A 14,610-nucleotide genomic window follows, 5' to 3' on the forward strand; every position below is an offset into this window, starting at 1 on the left:
TCGGTCTCTGTCTTTTTCTTTGGCCTTTTCTTTTTCCTTGATCTTTTCTTTGTCTCTTTTCTTGTCCCTGTGAAAAGCCAAACACAAACCCATTAATTAATCTTCGAACTTTCCAATTAGAATTACAACTAACTTTTTAGTATACATCAAGATAAAGTGTCTCTGTTGAAAAATAGTAACTCTTCAATATTTTACTTTTTCACCCTGTTCACGATGAGGGAAATCTACATATAGCTAGGAAATATACGGCTATATACAGCTAGGAAAAAACTGGAAACCAAATTGGAGAAGGGGAGGCCAAAATCAAATCAAACCACTATCTTCCAAGTGATGTTACTATGTCTCTCTCCACCTCACAGTTATGTAATTATACATATATATATTGTCTCTATTTTGTCAGAGAACGGACAAAACTCTACAATCTTTAAATCCACTCTTCACTAAAAATATATCCACACAAAATGACCTTCAGATTAGTCACTGCCAAAAGAATAATGACAGCTGACTGACGGAAGTCTTTATATTCTACAGTTTTGTCTCACACAGGTATCTTTGAACTGCTTGGAAGTCCAACAACACTTAATTCATAGAAATAAAAAGAAAACATGGACAAAATACCACCAGATACCCTTAAAAGGCAAATGTAAGATCAAAACTCAATCAAGACAATTCAACCATGTGTAATGTCATTAGGAATTTGAAAATTATTGAAAAATTGCTAATACAGTAAAAACAGAAGAAAGGAAAGCAGCTTCTTTGGGACAGGAAGTAGGATACATGCTGATAAAAAGAACAGTAAGGAAAATTCCATCTGATGTTCAAATCATCAAGTCAAACAAAAACTAATTAGCTCACAACTTTGGCTGGAAGATTACATTATAGTATAGGACTATTTGAAAATGCAAGACTCCATCTTTCCTCTCTAGTACAGAGACACGTGACAAAAGAACAATTGTTCAGAGAGAGAAAACAGGAGAAAGCACAAGAGGAGAAATTCATTAGCAGGCCTTACTGGGTCAAAGAGAACCAGATGGACAGAAGTTATCTGGTATTGGTATCTATTCTAAATTTTCACAGATTCTAAAAGAGACTCCTTCACACATGAAAGGTCCTAAGCACTCAAACAGTCCTCAAACTGAAGCAGTGTTTGGCAGTATCTTCTCAACTGTAAATAAACAGCAGACTGTTGTATGCTCTGTGACCTAGTAACTTTGATTCCCATTAGGTTCTGTCAAATACTTTGTTAGGAGTCTCAGAGAAGGAATGTAACATCATAAAGACAAAACAGCACACAGTCCCCACGACACCAGCCTTAAAACTTCTCAAGAAATGTCTTCTAGTTAATTTATCAGAGAGATTTCACTGGACTTGCCCCTTCCAGTGAGCAGATGTCTCAAGAAGCTCCAGAAAAGAGAAACAAGAGAATCGAAAGGACCCACCAATAAAACCCAGCTGGCTACATAGTCTAGTTTTGTTTCCACATAGGTCCACAGATCTACAGCTCTCTTTCCCACAGAACTTCTTATCTCAAAGAGCAAGAGGCAGCTGCACAACCCAAGTACAAATCTCCCTTTAAATGAATCAAGGGAATTACAGAAATGAAACTAAGAACATACCAAGACTTATATTAATTAAGCTATTTTCACAGGCACTTTTGGTTTGAGCTTATTCTCTACTTCATTGCTCAAAAAATTATGCTATGATCTTGTTAAAATTTCACAGTTTAATAATTAGATGATCAGACATAAAAACTAATAAACTAGATAAAATACACACATATTACATCCTGAAATACATATATGCCACACAACAGACACGTGCATTTGTTCCTGCTGTTTGACATATGAGAACATCAAAGGTGAAAACAAAAGCTCATGCACAAGAACTATATACATGTTCTCACAATATAGGATCAAGGTCAGTCTGAATTCAATCTTCTCAACAGATACACATCAAACAAGCAGTATCCATTTTTTTTGTAGGTTCACAAGGTACACAAGGTATTCCTTAACTATTGGTTGTAGTCTGACAAAATTACCTCTTTTCAGTCAGCCTGGATGTAAGTACAAATGTAGACGAGACTATCGAAGTTCAGGTGCCTCAGCATGATCATTTAACCCCTGTAGGCACCATCCAGGCTACAAGAAAGACAATTAACTCTATCCTAGCCAAGACCACCATACTCAGTATTAAATATTACTTTCTGTCCTTTAGCCACACAGATGAGACTCCACCCTTTATGGTCACCTAAAAGGTTTGTTAAATTTTTTTCAAAAACTCTGTATTGTATCATTGTATCAACTCAGTATCATTTTGTGGAACAGATCTCACCGAGAACGAGAGCGACTTCTTGATTTCCGTCTTTCTGTAGATCTAGAACGTTTTTTCAGGGGACTTCTTGATCTGCGTCTGTCCTTGTGTCTTGAGAGAGATCTGTTGCCAGATCTACTTCTAAACGAAGAATGCCAGAGAAAAATATTTTAATATTGAAACTTCATACAAATGAAGTCAACCAACAGAATGACAGTATACATGTGTGGTGTCACCCCATAGTTTTATATAAAGAATTACACCTTAATAATATACTGTCTGCAAATGTTTTTGCAAATATGGATACTTTATGCTTCACCAGGTGTACATGTTCTACTTAGAAACAATGAACCATTTAAGTTATACCGATGTTTCATAATAACCTCCATGAATCAGGAAAATAAAAGTTAATGTAATTTACAACAGTTGTCCTCACAAAATGACACTGCATAAAATCTGATCGACAATTTTTAGCAAATTTTAAAAATAATTAGTTACATTTTATTTCCTTTCCAGGCCCAGTCACTTACTGAAGTCTTAAGTCATTAAAAAAAGATGACTTTGGCTACAACAATCTCTTTTTGCTTTTTTCTTTATCCTTATAATTTAAATTAAAAAAAAAACCCTGACGATGTGCGGCGCAGGTTTTAGTCAAGTTACCTTTTCAGATAAAAGGACCTGTTAGTATGGATTTCAGTTGTAAATAAAGTGCAGACACTCTGATTAAAAAAACGAAGTCTTAGGCAGATTTGATGAAGAAAACAGCACTTCAAATTTTATTTCCAAAACACTCCATATTTTTGACGACCGTTTTCCCCAGGGAAGGAAAAATAAAAAGCTGAATTTGCACATTAAGCTTCAAAAAACAACATCATTGGATACTTTGCTTCAGATATTAAGGTACCATGAAGTTTAACTTACCAAAGACAGAAAGATCATGTATATTACTCAGTAAAAACTGAAGAATTGTGAGGTACAAAAAGTAACAGCTGCACCTACCTTCCAGAATTCAAGACACACAGCGTAATATAAACCAAGAGGAGAGGAAGCAATTTTTTACCTACACCTTTGTTCTCCTTATCAGTAGAGAAATACAAATCAACTGCAAGGCCAATTAATTACAACTGACTCAAAGCACAACCTTGAATACATTTTATGTCACAAAGATGAAAATTATGTTATATAAAACAGTAAAACAGGGAAGCAGTAAGGATAGATTATTTTTATGGATGAAGCTGCCTCAACAGGTCAGAGTGGCTTTTTTTCAGCATGTTCTCAAAACTGACAGCAGCAATATTAAACAATTTACAAAACATAACAAAATATAATAATCAACATTTGTTTCAAGAACAGGTTTTCCATATTTAAAAAAATAAAAGCTTATCTTCTAAAATTCCACTTGGTTTGTGTCAGTATAAGATAGTACTGAAATTACTGCATTGTTACACGAAACCAAGTTTGTTTTTCAGTTATGGAGTTAGAGACATAGCAGAGAAGCAACTAATAAAGAAGTGACCAAATGGTCCTTCTTGCATTAGAAAGCACCAAACATTATAAAGTCATCAGAAGACACATGCTGTGGTTTCCTGCTATTGCAAAATTGAAGCCTGCACTTGTACCGTATTTCTTTGATAGTAAAATTGATGATAACTCCCTCTCAGCCAGATCTTCCGTATCTAAAAGAATCCTAGTAGCCTTATTAAAAGGCATGAATGAAAGGATGCAGCAGAGCTGTTGCTGCAATATGGACAACACTCAACTTTTTAAAGTGCAAGCAATCAAATAACATTCCAAATTTTGAGCATTTTTTTATCCTTAACGTAGCCAAATATCTTTATTGACTTACGATTTACCTAGGCTCTCAGAAGATACTCCTGACAATTGAAAGAATCTGGACCATTCTGGGAAGCCTTTAGAAGTCTCACAGAACAAGAAGGCTGTTTCATTCTTGGAAAAAACCCTTAATGGGTATACTTCAAGAATGACCTAATGATTTTCTTTTTCAGAACTGAACAGATTTAACAAAGCAAACAAAATCTGAAAAATTAGAAACTGCCCCTAATGCCTTTTCGCTATGCTTTTTTTAAAACATAAAAGCTCATCAGTCTGAATTCAACCTTCAAAAAAAGGTTTTTAAAAACATAGCTTCACATTTACAGGACAGTAGATAAAAACACTGCATTTATTAACTCAATGTTTAGAAGCTGAGGACAATAGGAATTCTAAACCAAAAACCAGCCAGCCTATTTGCTCAGGATGTTACGAGTAAATTATCTGCGCCATGCACAAAATGCAGGTTTCTCTTTAAAATACAGGTCACAAAATGTTATTTGGCTACATAGCCTAATGTACAAAACCATAAAATATACAAAGAAACCACATAACTTGTTATTGTACATGGCACAGGAAGTGCCTTCTAGTATGTTTTAACTGAAAGTAATCCTAAAAATGTTTAGGATTTAGAGGAAAAGAGTACCTATTCAGAGACAAAGTTCCTGGTTACTCTGATCTGCTGGGCGCAAGTTAGTAATCTCTACAGGAATACTTGTGTGTAACTAAAAAATCTCCATTAACAGCACCATGCAAAAAATCCCAATATGATCTTAGTCTGAAACAAAAAGCATACCGACCTGTGTTTTGAGTGAGATCTTTTCCTTCTAGATCGGGATTTTGAGCTAGACCTGGATTCTGAACGAGAATGGGAACGAGATCGACCGCCTTTTCTTTCACTGCTCTTTCCAGACTCTGAGAGGAAAAAACCACTTTGCAGTGTAAGCTCAGAACATTTAAAGATCCCAGTTAACAATCTGGCACAAGTGGAATGTACCACATATATTGCAAGGGGCCTACTCTCTGCACATCTTCCTTCTTTGCAAATATCCTTCAGAAACATCCAAGAAAGTCATTGCATATACTCGTTGAGTGCAGCCATCCTGCAGCAGTACACATAAACCAGATAATTATAAACAGCTAGCTCTACTAAGAACGGGATTTATGTTGCTGCCACAATGTACAAGATCATAACATGTCCTCCTTTTGGTCTATTATTTAATATAATTACTTTCTTTTTTTTTTTTTAATAACTTGAGAAGAACTGAGTAAATTTAGAGGGCATAATTTTGAAAACAAGCACATAATATAGATCATTATTACTGTCTGTATTTTTAGATATTTCAAACACTGCACAAATACTGAAGTTCTATTCCTCATTGTTTTGTAGGAGGAAAGGATGAACAGAACAGGGTGAAAAGTCTGACCAAAGGCCAAAAGCCAACAGAAACCTTAACAGTGAGCTCATCATGGTTCAGAGTCTAATTGTTATTTTGTTGCTTAACAGTGATAAAGTTCTTGAGTTATTTTACTTCCAACCAAAAAATACAACAAAAAATAATCCCCCCCAAAAAACCCTCAAGACTCCACACTATCTAACCAACATAAGACAGTCTCTGGGTTTGTTAGTAAGAAGAACAGCAAAAAGTTGCTGATGAAAAGAAGTAGGAGTCTGCTAAGTTGAGAATTTTTTTATGCTGTGGTTTTGCAATCCATTTAAGCCAGCATAAATCACCACTAGAATGTCTGTCTAACCTCTCAACACAACACCACCTTCCTACTTGACTTGGCATCTCAGTGCTAACAGGGAACAGGGAAACAATCTGGATGAAAAGAAGTCCTTTATGATATGTTAACATTTGTCCCAGATTCATTCTCTGATCCCATTTGCTTTGAGGATGCATACAGTCTTGAGCCACCATGAAAAAGAAACAAAATTAATCTTCTGCAGTAAGGAAAGCATAATATTACTGCTTTCAGAACCATGCTAGCTCACTCTGGTCGAGACTATAGCACTAATGGGTCCTAAAGGACAACAAAAAATATAAAGCATTTTCTTTTAAAAGTTTTCAAGTACTCTAAACCTAAAAAGCACCATCATTAAGTACCAATTTAGTATTAAATTTGCATTTTTTAAAACATTCAGTGAACATGTACCTGGAAACAAGACATGATTAAATAAAAAGCTTCATTCCATTGTTTAGTTTCATGAACAGAATTTTGATTATTTTGGTTTTTTCTCCAACACATATTGAATATGTGAACTTTGGATACCCTTCTCCTGCATCTGAAAATACTCTTAGAAATGTGTAGAAATGCTCTTAGAAAAGGTACATACAGAATGTGTCTGTTCAGTAATGAACAAAATATACCTACCTGGCTCAATAGCAGCAGATATAAAAGACTGGGCTTCCCTTACTCTCTTCATCACTTCTTCTAGCTCCTTGGCAGCAGCTTGTGGTGTCATTTCAGGAGGCTTCACTATTGCATTATTGGAGTGATTTATCCTAAATTAAAGAAAAATAAAGCCTTTCATTCTTAAACACTCAAACAGGGCAGATGAAAAACAAGAAAGGAAAACAGCTCAATTTCGGTGTACAACTAAAAACTTTAAAAAGTTCAGCAAAACTACAGATTTGTAACACCCATCTGTTCCAAGTATCCAAAGTACTTTTTATTACTTTGAAATCTTAACACTTTTAAATAAAAGCAGCACAGTATTTCTGTGTTACAATATTTTTAGTAGAAGTGTAGGAAGTTACTTCTCTATTTCAGATCAAATCTCCACATTAACACCTACTAACTACATACACATCATATAGAAAACTTAATTAGTACTATGGACTTCAAAGATTTTTTTACTACTACAGCTTACACTGCCTCAAGATTAATATAAATGTATTGTACTCAATGCTATACATAATCTATTGAGAGAAATTCAGGCCAAACTGTGAAACTGGAGTTGATAAAAATGTTCTGGTCTTTTAACAATAGGCCTGCATATTGAAAAAACGTTAGTCGCAGCCTTTTGCTACACGTAAGTCATAAACGTGTATGCAACGACACAAAGAAATCTCCCATTCAACAGTCATATGGATAACTAGTTTCTTACTTCAGTGGCCGGTCTCCAAACATAACTCCATTAAAGGCAAGAGCTCGAGGTACAGAATTTTGGTCTGCAAATTCCACAAAAGCAAATCGTGTTGGTTGGGTCTCATCCCCTGCCATTCGCACAAATTTGACTTCTCCAACTTGCTTAAAGAATTCAAGCAGCTGATCAGCTGTTGTAGTCTAGAAAGAGTTGAAGAGTTCAGCTGAAGTAAAATATACAATGAAAACCACTTATCTAATATATTCAGTAGTCTTAGAGCTACAGATTTTGGAATGATATCTCAACATTATTACAAAGGTGACATGAATTTGGTAATGTTACATTTTAAGACTTAAAGACAAGTATTTTTCTTCGACACAAACTAAAAAAAAAAAAAAAAAGGACTTTTACACAGGGTTTTGCACTTTTCAGACAACTAATCTGAAATAACCGGTAAGAAATTTCCTTATACACCTGTTTCCAAGCTACTAATTGTGACTTCTGACCAAATAAAACAAAAAAATCCAAACAATATTAAAGGACTTACATTTATGTGGCTTTCTACTAGCTTCCAGTTTGTTTTACTTTATCACAATCAATAGTAATTTTACACTCAGTAGCTATTTCAGCAGTCAAAAAACCCAAAATGTAATACTTAAATTGCTATCAGTCAAAAGCAAATAATTTTCAATTAATCCAACCACCTCTTGAAAATCCAAGCTGCTGACTGAAATATATTTATGCTAATTTTGCAACTTCCAGTAGGACACATTATTCCATCTTACTGTACCTATGCAACTGCACTGTGCCCTGGAGGACAGCTACCACAATCTCATGACTTCTGAGGATTGCTCATCTAATATAACCAAACCGTACACTTAATCAACACACACAGTTAGGTTTCTTTAATTCACCTTTGGTTTCTCTGGTATTCTGACAATTAGGGAGTTTTGTTTAAATTCATGTTGTCATTAACTAATGGGAACTCTTTAACATGTAAGATTAGAATTCACAGATTACATTTTCACATCTTCTGTTAGTATTTCCACAACACAAAAACGAAGAAAAGCTACCTGGGAATTCAAGTTTCCAACATAGACTGTTCTCCTGATTTCATCAATTTTGGATGGATCTACATTTCCCATAATTGGTGGTTGTGGTATTTCTCCCAGTGCTGTAATGTTAGGATCCAGTGCTGCTGCCGGTATAGCCCCTAAGGTACCAAGTGAAACACCAAGCTGGAAAACACAAGCACAGAATACACTTTGCAGCCAAGCACCTGTTAAAGATATTCCACTTCTTAATACTTGTTTGCCTGGATGCGTTTCTGCAAAAACAGATGTAATGAATATAAGCAATACTTTTAAGGTCACAGCACTTCACGTTTTTTTACAGAAGAAAAATCTACCCAGAAGTAAGTTTCATAGTTAAGGTATTCTGTGAGTTATTATTTAATATCTTATCAAAGAGATCTGGACAGGGATATATATTAATTACAAAACATACAGGCCCTAATGCTTAAGAGTCACTCAAATTGAGTATGATTCTTTCAGACACTGCTAGTAGTCTCATTTTTTTTAAACCAGATGAGTGATTTTCAATAGCTGAGATTTTGCCCAGCAAGGGAAGAAGGGAATTTCTAGTGCTCAGGGCCACTTAAGGGACACATAAAGTGTCTTTTGGAAAAATGAATCACCCCGGACAAGATTAATTACAGTTGAAATGCAAAGAATATTCCATCCAAGTTCCTCCCCTTATACCTAGAGAATGAGAAAAATACAGCTCTCATGTTTGGAACTGAAAGTGAAAACTCTCCTGTAAAACGTTATAAAAAGTCACTAAAAAAGCACTACAATATTGGTGCACTGACTTCCGGGTTTGAATTTTCTTGACCCAAAAAGCAACTGCTTTTTCAAGAAATGAATTTTCTAAAAAGCGTGGGGAATTCTTAACAAGCCATCGGTACCATTTTTTATGTAACAAAGGCAAAAACTACTCTATTTTAACCTTAAATTTTCCTTCAATAAACCACAGCAGCTCGCTGATGTCAAGAAAGGCTTACAGAGGCAAAAGGGAATGGAGCAAAAATAACAGAACCAAGCTCCTCTACTTTTTGTAGTGAAAACATTGTTAGACAGAGTCTAACAGTCAAAAATCTTGCTGTAGCGATATCAAGTAGAAGTCTCTACTTCAGCTTTTAATATTCTGAAGAACTCGTGTCAATGTAACTTAGGTTTTAATGAATTTCTTGTCAGTGGATAACTACCACTGTACCAAATTAATGGCCCTACGGGGCAGGACAGCCATTAAAATGAACAAGAACCAAAACCAGTATTCACCAGTATTCCAGTAGTGTTTTGGAAAACACTACTCTGAAAGACCCTAGAAAGGCAGCACATGGACATCTTCTGATCAATCCTTAGAAGACTCACCACAGCTAAACCCTCACTGCAACATCCATGGACCAAATAGTCCTTGTTCCCTGAACACAGAAAAGGCTACCAAGAACAGAGGAAACCAGAAATTATATAGACACTGAATTTTACTTACTGTAGTCAGAGGGGTTGGTGTAGGTATGGGAAGCAACCCTGCACCAGGCATCAGACTTGTCATAGTAGGAGCAGGCGCCAATAGAGAGAGGGCTTTGGCTTCATCTGGGATTTTACCTGAAGAAGCAAATTAAAGCATTACACAGAGTTGGAACACTAGACAGATGTTACTCTTTCTATGATTTTACAATTACCCTTGCATTAAAAAATGTAATAAATAACAATGAATCTATCTACCAGATCCTTACAAAGAAACAAATATCTTAAGTTTTTCCTTTTACCCTGCTCTATTAGGAAAAACAAAAGTGAGCAAAACTTCAAAGACTAGCAATCTCATTAATGGATTATTATTTTAAAAACTGAATAATGTATATAATTATTTAACACTTTGAGCTATGGGTCACCTGTACTGGAAACTTAACGTTCATGAACCAAACGATATCAAGCATGGACGCTTTCCCAGGGCGGTGTTTTCGCGGTGATCGAAAGTTGTTTTACACATGACAACCGTTCGTGTTGGCTGCATCACTAATAGCACACAGAACATCAGATACAGAAAAGAAGAACATTTTTTAAAGTTTAATCCCCAGAAATGGCAAATAACCAAATCAGTAAAAGAAAGAAAACCAAAAAAAAGGGGGGGAAAAAAAGAAAAAGAAAAAAACAAAGTATGTGCTAACTGAAATTTGTGCTTTTCTTTATTCCTCTGGTGCTACCTACTCAGAATGTAAAATAAATAAAACATAAAATAATAAACTACTGAACTACTGTGACTGCACACAATACATACTACAAGTGAAGTTGAAGGTGGAGGAAGGAAGAGTAGAAAAAAACTAGATTTGTACTGTCTCACATTCTAGGTCACCTCAGTTTATCTGAAACTGCTAAGTTAAATCTAAATTTACAGAGATTGAAGAAAATCATAACTGATCAGGCTAACCAAGCTCTATGTCCCCAAAATATGTACTTCATGCTATTTCAACCTGATCGTAGGCCTCCTATCATGCCTGAAGTTTAAGTAATAACTAATCTGAATTAAATGTAGGTTTCACTCAATGTTAGTCATGATTAGACTACTAAATGAACCCCCCAAAAATCTCCAAAAATCAAAAGATTAATAGTTAAACAACTATGATTACAATTAAATGTACATTTTAAATTCAAAACGCAAAGGGATTAAAACTGGTACAAACATTAAACACTGAACTAAAAAACTGCTGCAAGAAGTTCTGATTACACTAGGTATCTATGATCTGTTCAAAATTACTGGCATAACTGTATATATGCTAACCAACTGAGCCCTTTGGTATAACCCCATGAACCTAAATAAAGTAAATGCTCTTATTTAATCGTTGTTTTAACAGTCAAGTAATAGATAAAAGCTGTGCCAGTGGTTTCCTGCCTTGATTCAAATTGCACATTTCAACTACAAAATGCCTAAATTCAAAATTTAAAGATTAATATATATTCTTATCAAAAGGAAAATTTGAGGTAAGTTTCAAAATACCATGCAGGTTCAGTGATGAGAGCTCCAACTGACACCACAGAAAACATACTACTTTAAAAAATGAAAAGAAACAAGTGCTGCAAACCTGCTCTACAGATCTGCAGCTAAGTCTGGGTTACAGCCGGATATGACCAAAGGACAAAACAAATCTAAATGAAACTTAATTTATATGTATCATGGGTGGAACAGAACAGATAAAATAACAGTATCCATTTTTTTTTCATGCTTCCTATTTACATTTATTTTATTTACGTTAAATTTTGAGACACCTTTCTCCTTAACATGTAAGAAAGAAACCACTTGATTTTCCTATCTAAGGGAGAAAAATAGGAAAATTGTTAGCAATTAGAGGAGTTAACTGTGCAATAATGACTTCCAGGGCTTTTTAAACAAATATGCATGAATCTAAGCCACCATCACAATGTTCAGCACTCTTTACAGATCTTGTTTTGAAGTTGGGCATGCAATGAGAGGTGTACCTGATTTGCCTGACTGCTCAAAAACATCAGGTATTTTGCGAACCCTGCCTAATATGCAGGCCTACAAACAGGCTTTTGAATATACAGTTCCAGCAGATGTACATGCAAATTAGGCATAGAATTATGTACCAGTTCTTCTGAAAAGTGAAATATTTCAGTTTTTTCAAATGACTAATGAACCAGAACTTATCCTGAACAGTGAGCATCTTGCAGTTAACCAGACACTCATGCAGGTTTCTATAAATCAGGAAACATGGCACAATTAAATCCAATGGCAGAAATGGCTCTAAAAGTGGTGCATGCTAATTGAGATCTTTGGTCAGTAATGTACATAAGTATATGCCTAATTTAAGTATGCACTTACATACAGCCAATTCAATACACACTTAACAAGGTAAACTTACAAAATGCTTAGGCATTTAGTCCTTTTAAATAGGGGCTCAGTTAGGTACATAACTAAGATGGACAATGACTCAAGTTCATAAAGCAATTTAAGTAGAGGCCTAAACTTTAAGTATACGGGTCATAGCACTGAAATAACTGAAATTATTAACTTGCTGAAATGTTGTTCAAGAAATCCACTGAACATTTCAGGTAAGTTCACCATTATAGCAGCTCACAGAATGAACAGCATGCATATGTAAATTGTAAAGTTTGCAGCATTATTTCCAGAATACTTTGGTCTTTCAACAATGTAAAGTTCTATTTTAAATCAAAATCAAGTTGGTCAGTTCCATACCACAAAGATTCATTTATTTTGTTTTCAACAATGAGAAAGGGTCTATTTCTACAGACAGAACCCTGAAAATTTGCCTGTATATGCAAAGGTACTGTCTCTTCAGAACAACTTTTCCAGCTTCTAAGACCAGGTCAAAGTTTTAAAAAATTCTAGAACACTCTTTTGGAGAAAAAAAAAATTGCAGTACTTTGAATATCTACCTCCATATTTTTTAAACAGTTTTGAAAAACAAATCAACATATGAGTCCAAATAATCTCATGAATTAAACACTTTAAATTTTGCAGTTTTATCTCTGTGATTGTATTTGTAATGGGAATACAAGCCCACAAAACACAACAAGACATGCGGGTTATGACACAACAGATTAGGACAATTTAGCTTAAGAATAATACTTCATTTTTAGAACATGATATTTAAAATCTGAATGAGGTGAAGAGATTTATTTTCTAATGAGGGAAGCAGTCAAAATAAATATGCCATATCTATATCACATCCTTAGATAGATTTCTTAGCAGCTCTTCTGCTTAGTAATTTACAGGTTCTATGATCATTTATTTATTGATTCATCCCTTTGCAAAATGTACATATTCTCAGCATTCCCTAAAGACATAGTTGTGATTGCTACTTTTTTGTACCGTTAGTCTAAAGAACCCTAGACAACCTAGTCCATACTAGAATCAGTTCTGCTGAAGGCTAAACAGAATCATCTGCATTAAGCAAGTACTAAGCACAGTATTTTTATTCTTCAAGCGCTCAAAAGAAATTAATTTCCTACTCTTTGTAGTGATCCTATAAGGTTAACCCCCACATCCAAAAGTGCTTCTGCAGTGAATGAGTTTGCTGGTTTTAAAAATACTAAAGAGTTCACAATCTACTTTAAACATTAAAAAGAAGTCATTATTTTCCTGCTATTTTACATCAGTGAAACATGTAGACTTAGAAATAAAATAACTTTTATGTGGTCCAACTCATGAATCTTAGTGGATTTAGCAGAAGTGAATAAAGAGATTACAGCTACTGGCAATTACAACTGCCACAGCAAAATCCAACAAAGATCATGAATCAAAGCTCTTCCCAGCTGCAGTGCAGAGCCTGGTGAAAGAGTGAAACCAAGAGCTCCCAGTGCAGCTGGCTGGGAAGAGCAATGCCTGAGGACTAGACACACCACTTTGTTCACCATTTCTGTTTCAGGGCTTCCGTTTCACAAGAAGTAAGAACATCCTTTAGGGATGAGAACCATCTCAATCACTTCAGCATGAACTACCAAGGCTTCTGAGACTGTGAGATGACTGGAAAAACACTTTTTTTTCCTGACTTTGGTGTTTTTTCTAAACCTCTTCCTGAAATCATCACCACTGGAGCATGTCAAAGTGCAATACACACACACACACACACACAGAAAACTGATTCAATCTTCCCACAAGTAACAGTGTTAAAAGACAATGTGTCTCACATAACACACTCCAACCAAAACTTCAGGCTGCATTTGTACTTATGAGTGGTAAATAGTTTTTTCTGAAAACTACAAAAAAAACCCTGATGAAATCTTACTGCCACTGACCTCACTGGAGCAAGGTTTCATCAGAAGTAAACAAATATTTCATGACATTCAATACTCACAAAAGTTCAATTTCAGAAAAAATAATTTTTAACTCATCATATTAGACATAAATAGTAAGCCTTCTTTTAAATAGCTGGTGCAACATAAAATGAAACACTCTGCTGAGGAAAAGTAGCAGAGAAATATTATGACTTTACTTTCTAAAGTTGCTTTCTCCAGATGCTAGAGTTTTAACTGTCCTTTTCCAAGATAAACTCATAAAGCACAATATATGGAAGAATACATCTCTAAATTGATGAATTTTTCACTATTCCTGTCTTCTGACATAATGTACTTATCTGTTAAATTTAGATGCTTAAACATATTCCACATCAAATTTATCCTTAATTCAGAGCATTAAAAACTAATCATATTCTAAATTCTCTGTATACCATCCACCATTCATAAGCAGCTTCAAGTCAACTTCAAAATCAAACACTGTGAACCCTTTACAAACATCATTTTACAGAACAAAAGTACCAGTTCACAAGTACAAGGGAAAGA

General features: G+C 34.9%; 1 protein-coding gene across 1 annotated transcript in view; it reads right to left on the reverse strand.

Moving 5' to 3' along the window:
* The window catches only part of SREK1 (splicing regulatory glutamic acid and lysine rich protein 1), a 25,441-nt gene that overhangs the window by 7,842 nt on the left and 2,989 nt on the right, over positions 1 to 14,610 (reverse strand). The window contains 7 exon segments of the mRNA XM_017747073.1: positions 2 to 67; positions 2,332 to 2,451; positions 4,941 to 5,055; positions 6,517 to 6,647; positions 7,253 to 7,431; positions 8,305 to 8,469; positions 9,782 to 9,897. Coding sequence (XP_017602562.1) covers positions 2 to 67; positions 2,332 to 2,451; positions 4,941 to 5,055; positions 6,517 to 6,647; positions 7,253 to 7,431; positions 8,305 to 8,469; positions 9,782 to 9,844 — 839 coding nt within the window. The 5' untranslated portion in view covers positions 9,845 to 9,897.

Source organism: Corvus brachyrhynchos, unplaced genomic scaffold (genome assembly GCF_000691975.1).
Source record: "Corvus brachyrhynchos isolate BGI_N302 unplaced genomic scaffold, ASM69197v1 scaffold131, whole genome shotgun sequence".
Taxonomy (NCBI): Eukaryota; Metazoa; Chordata; class Aves; order Passeriformes; family Corvidae; genus Corvus; species Corvus brachyrhynchos.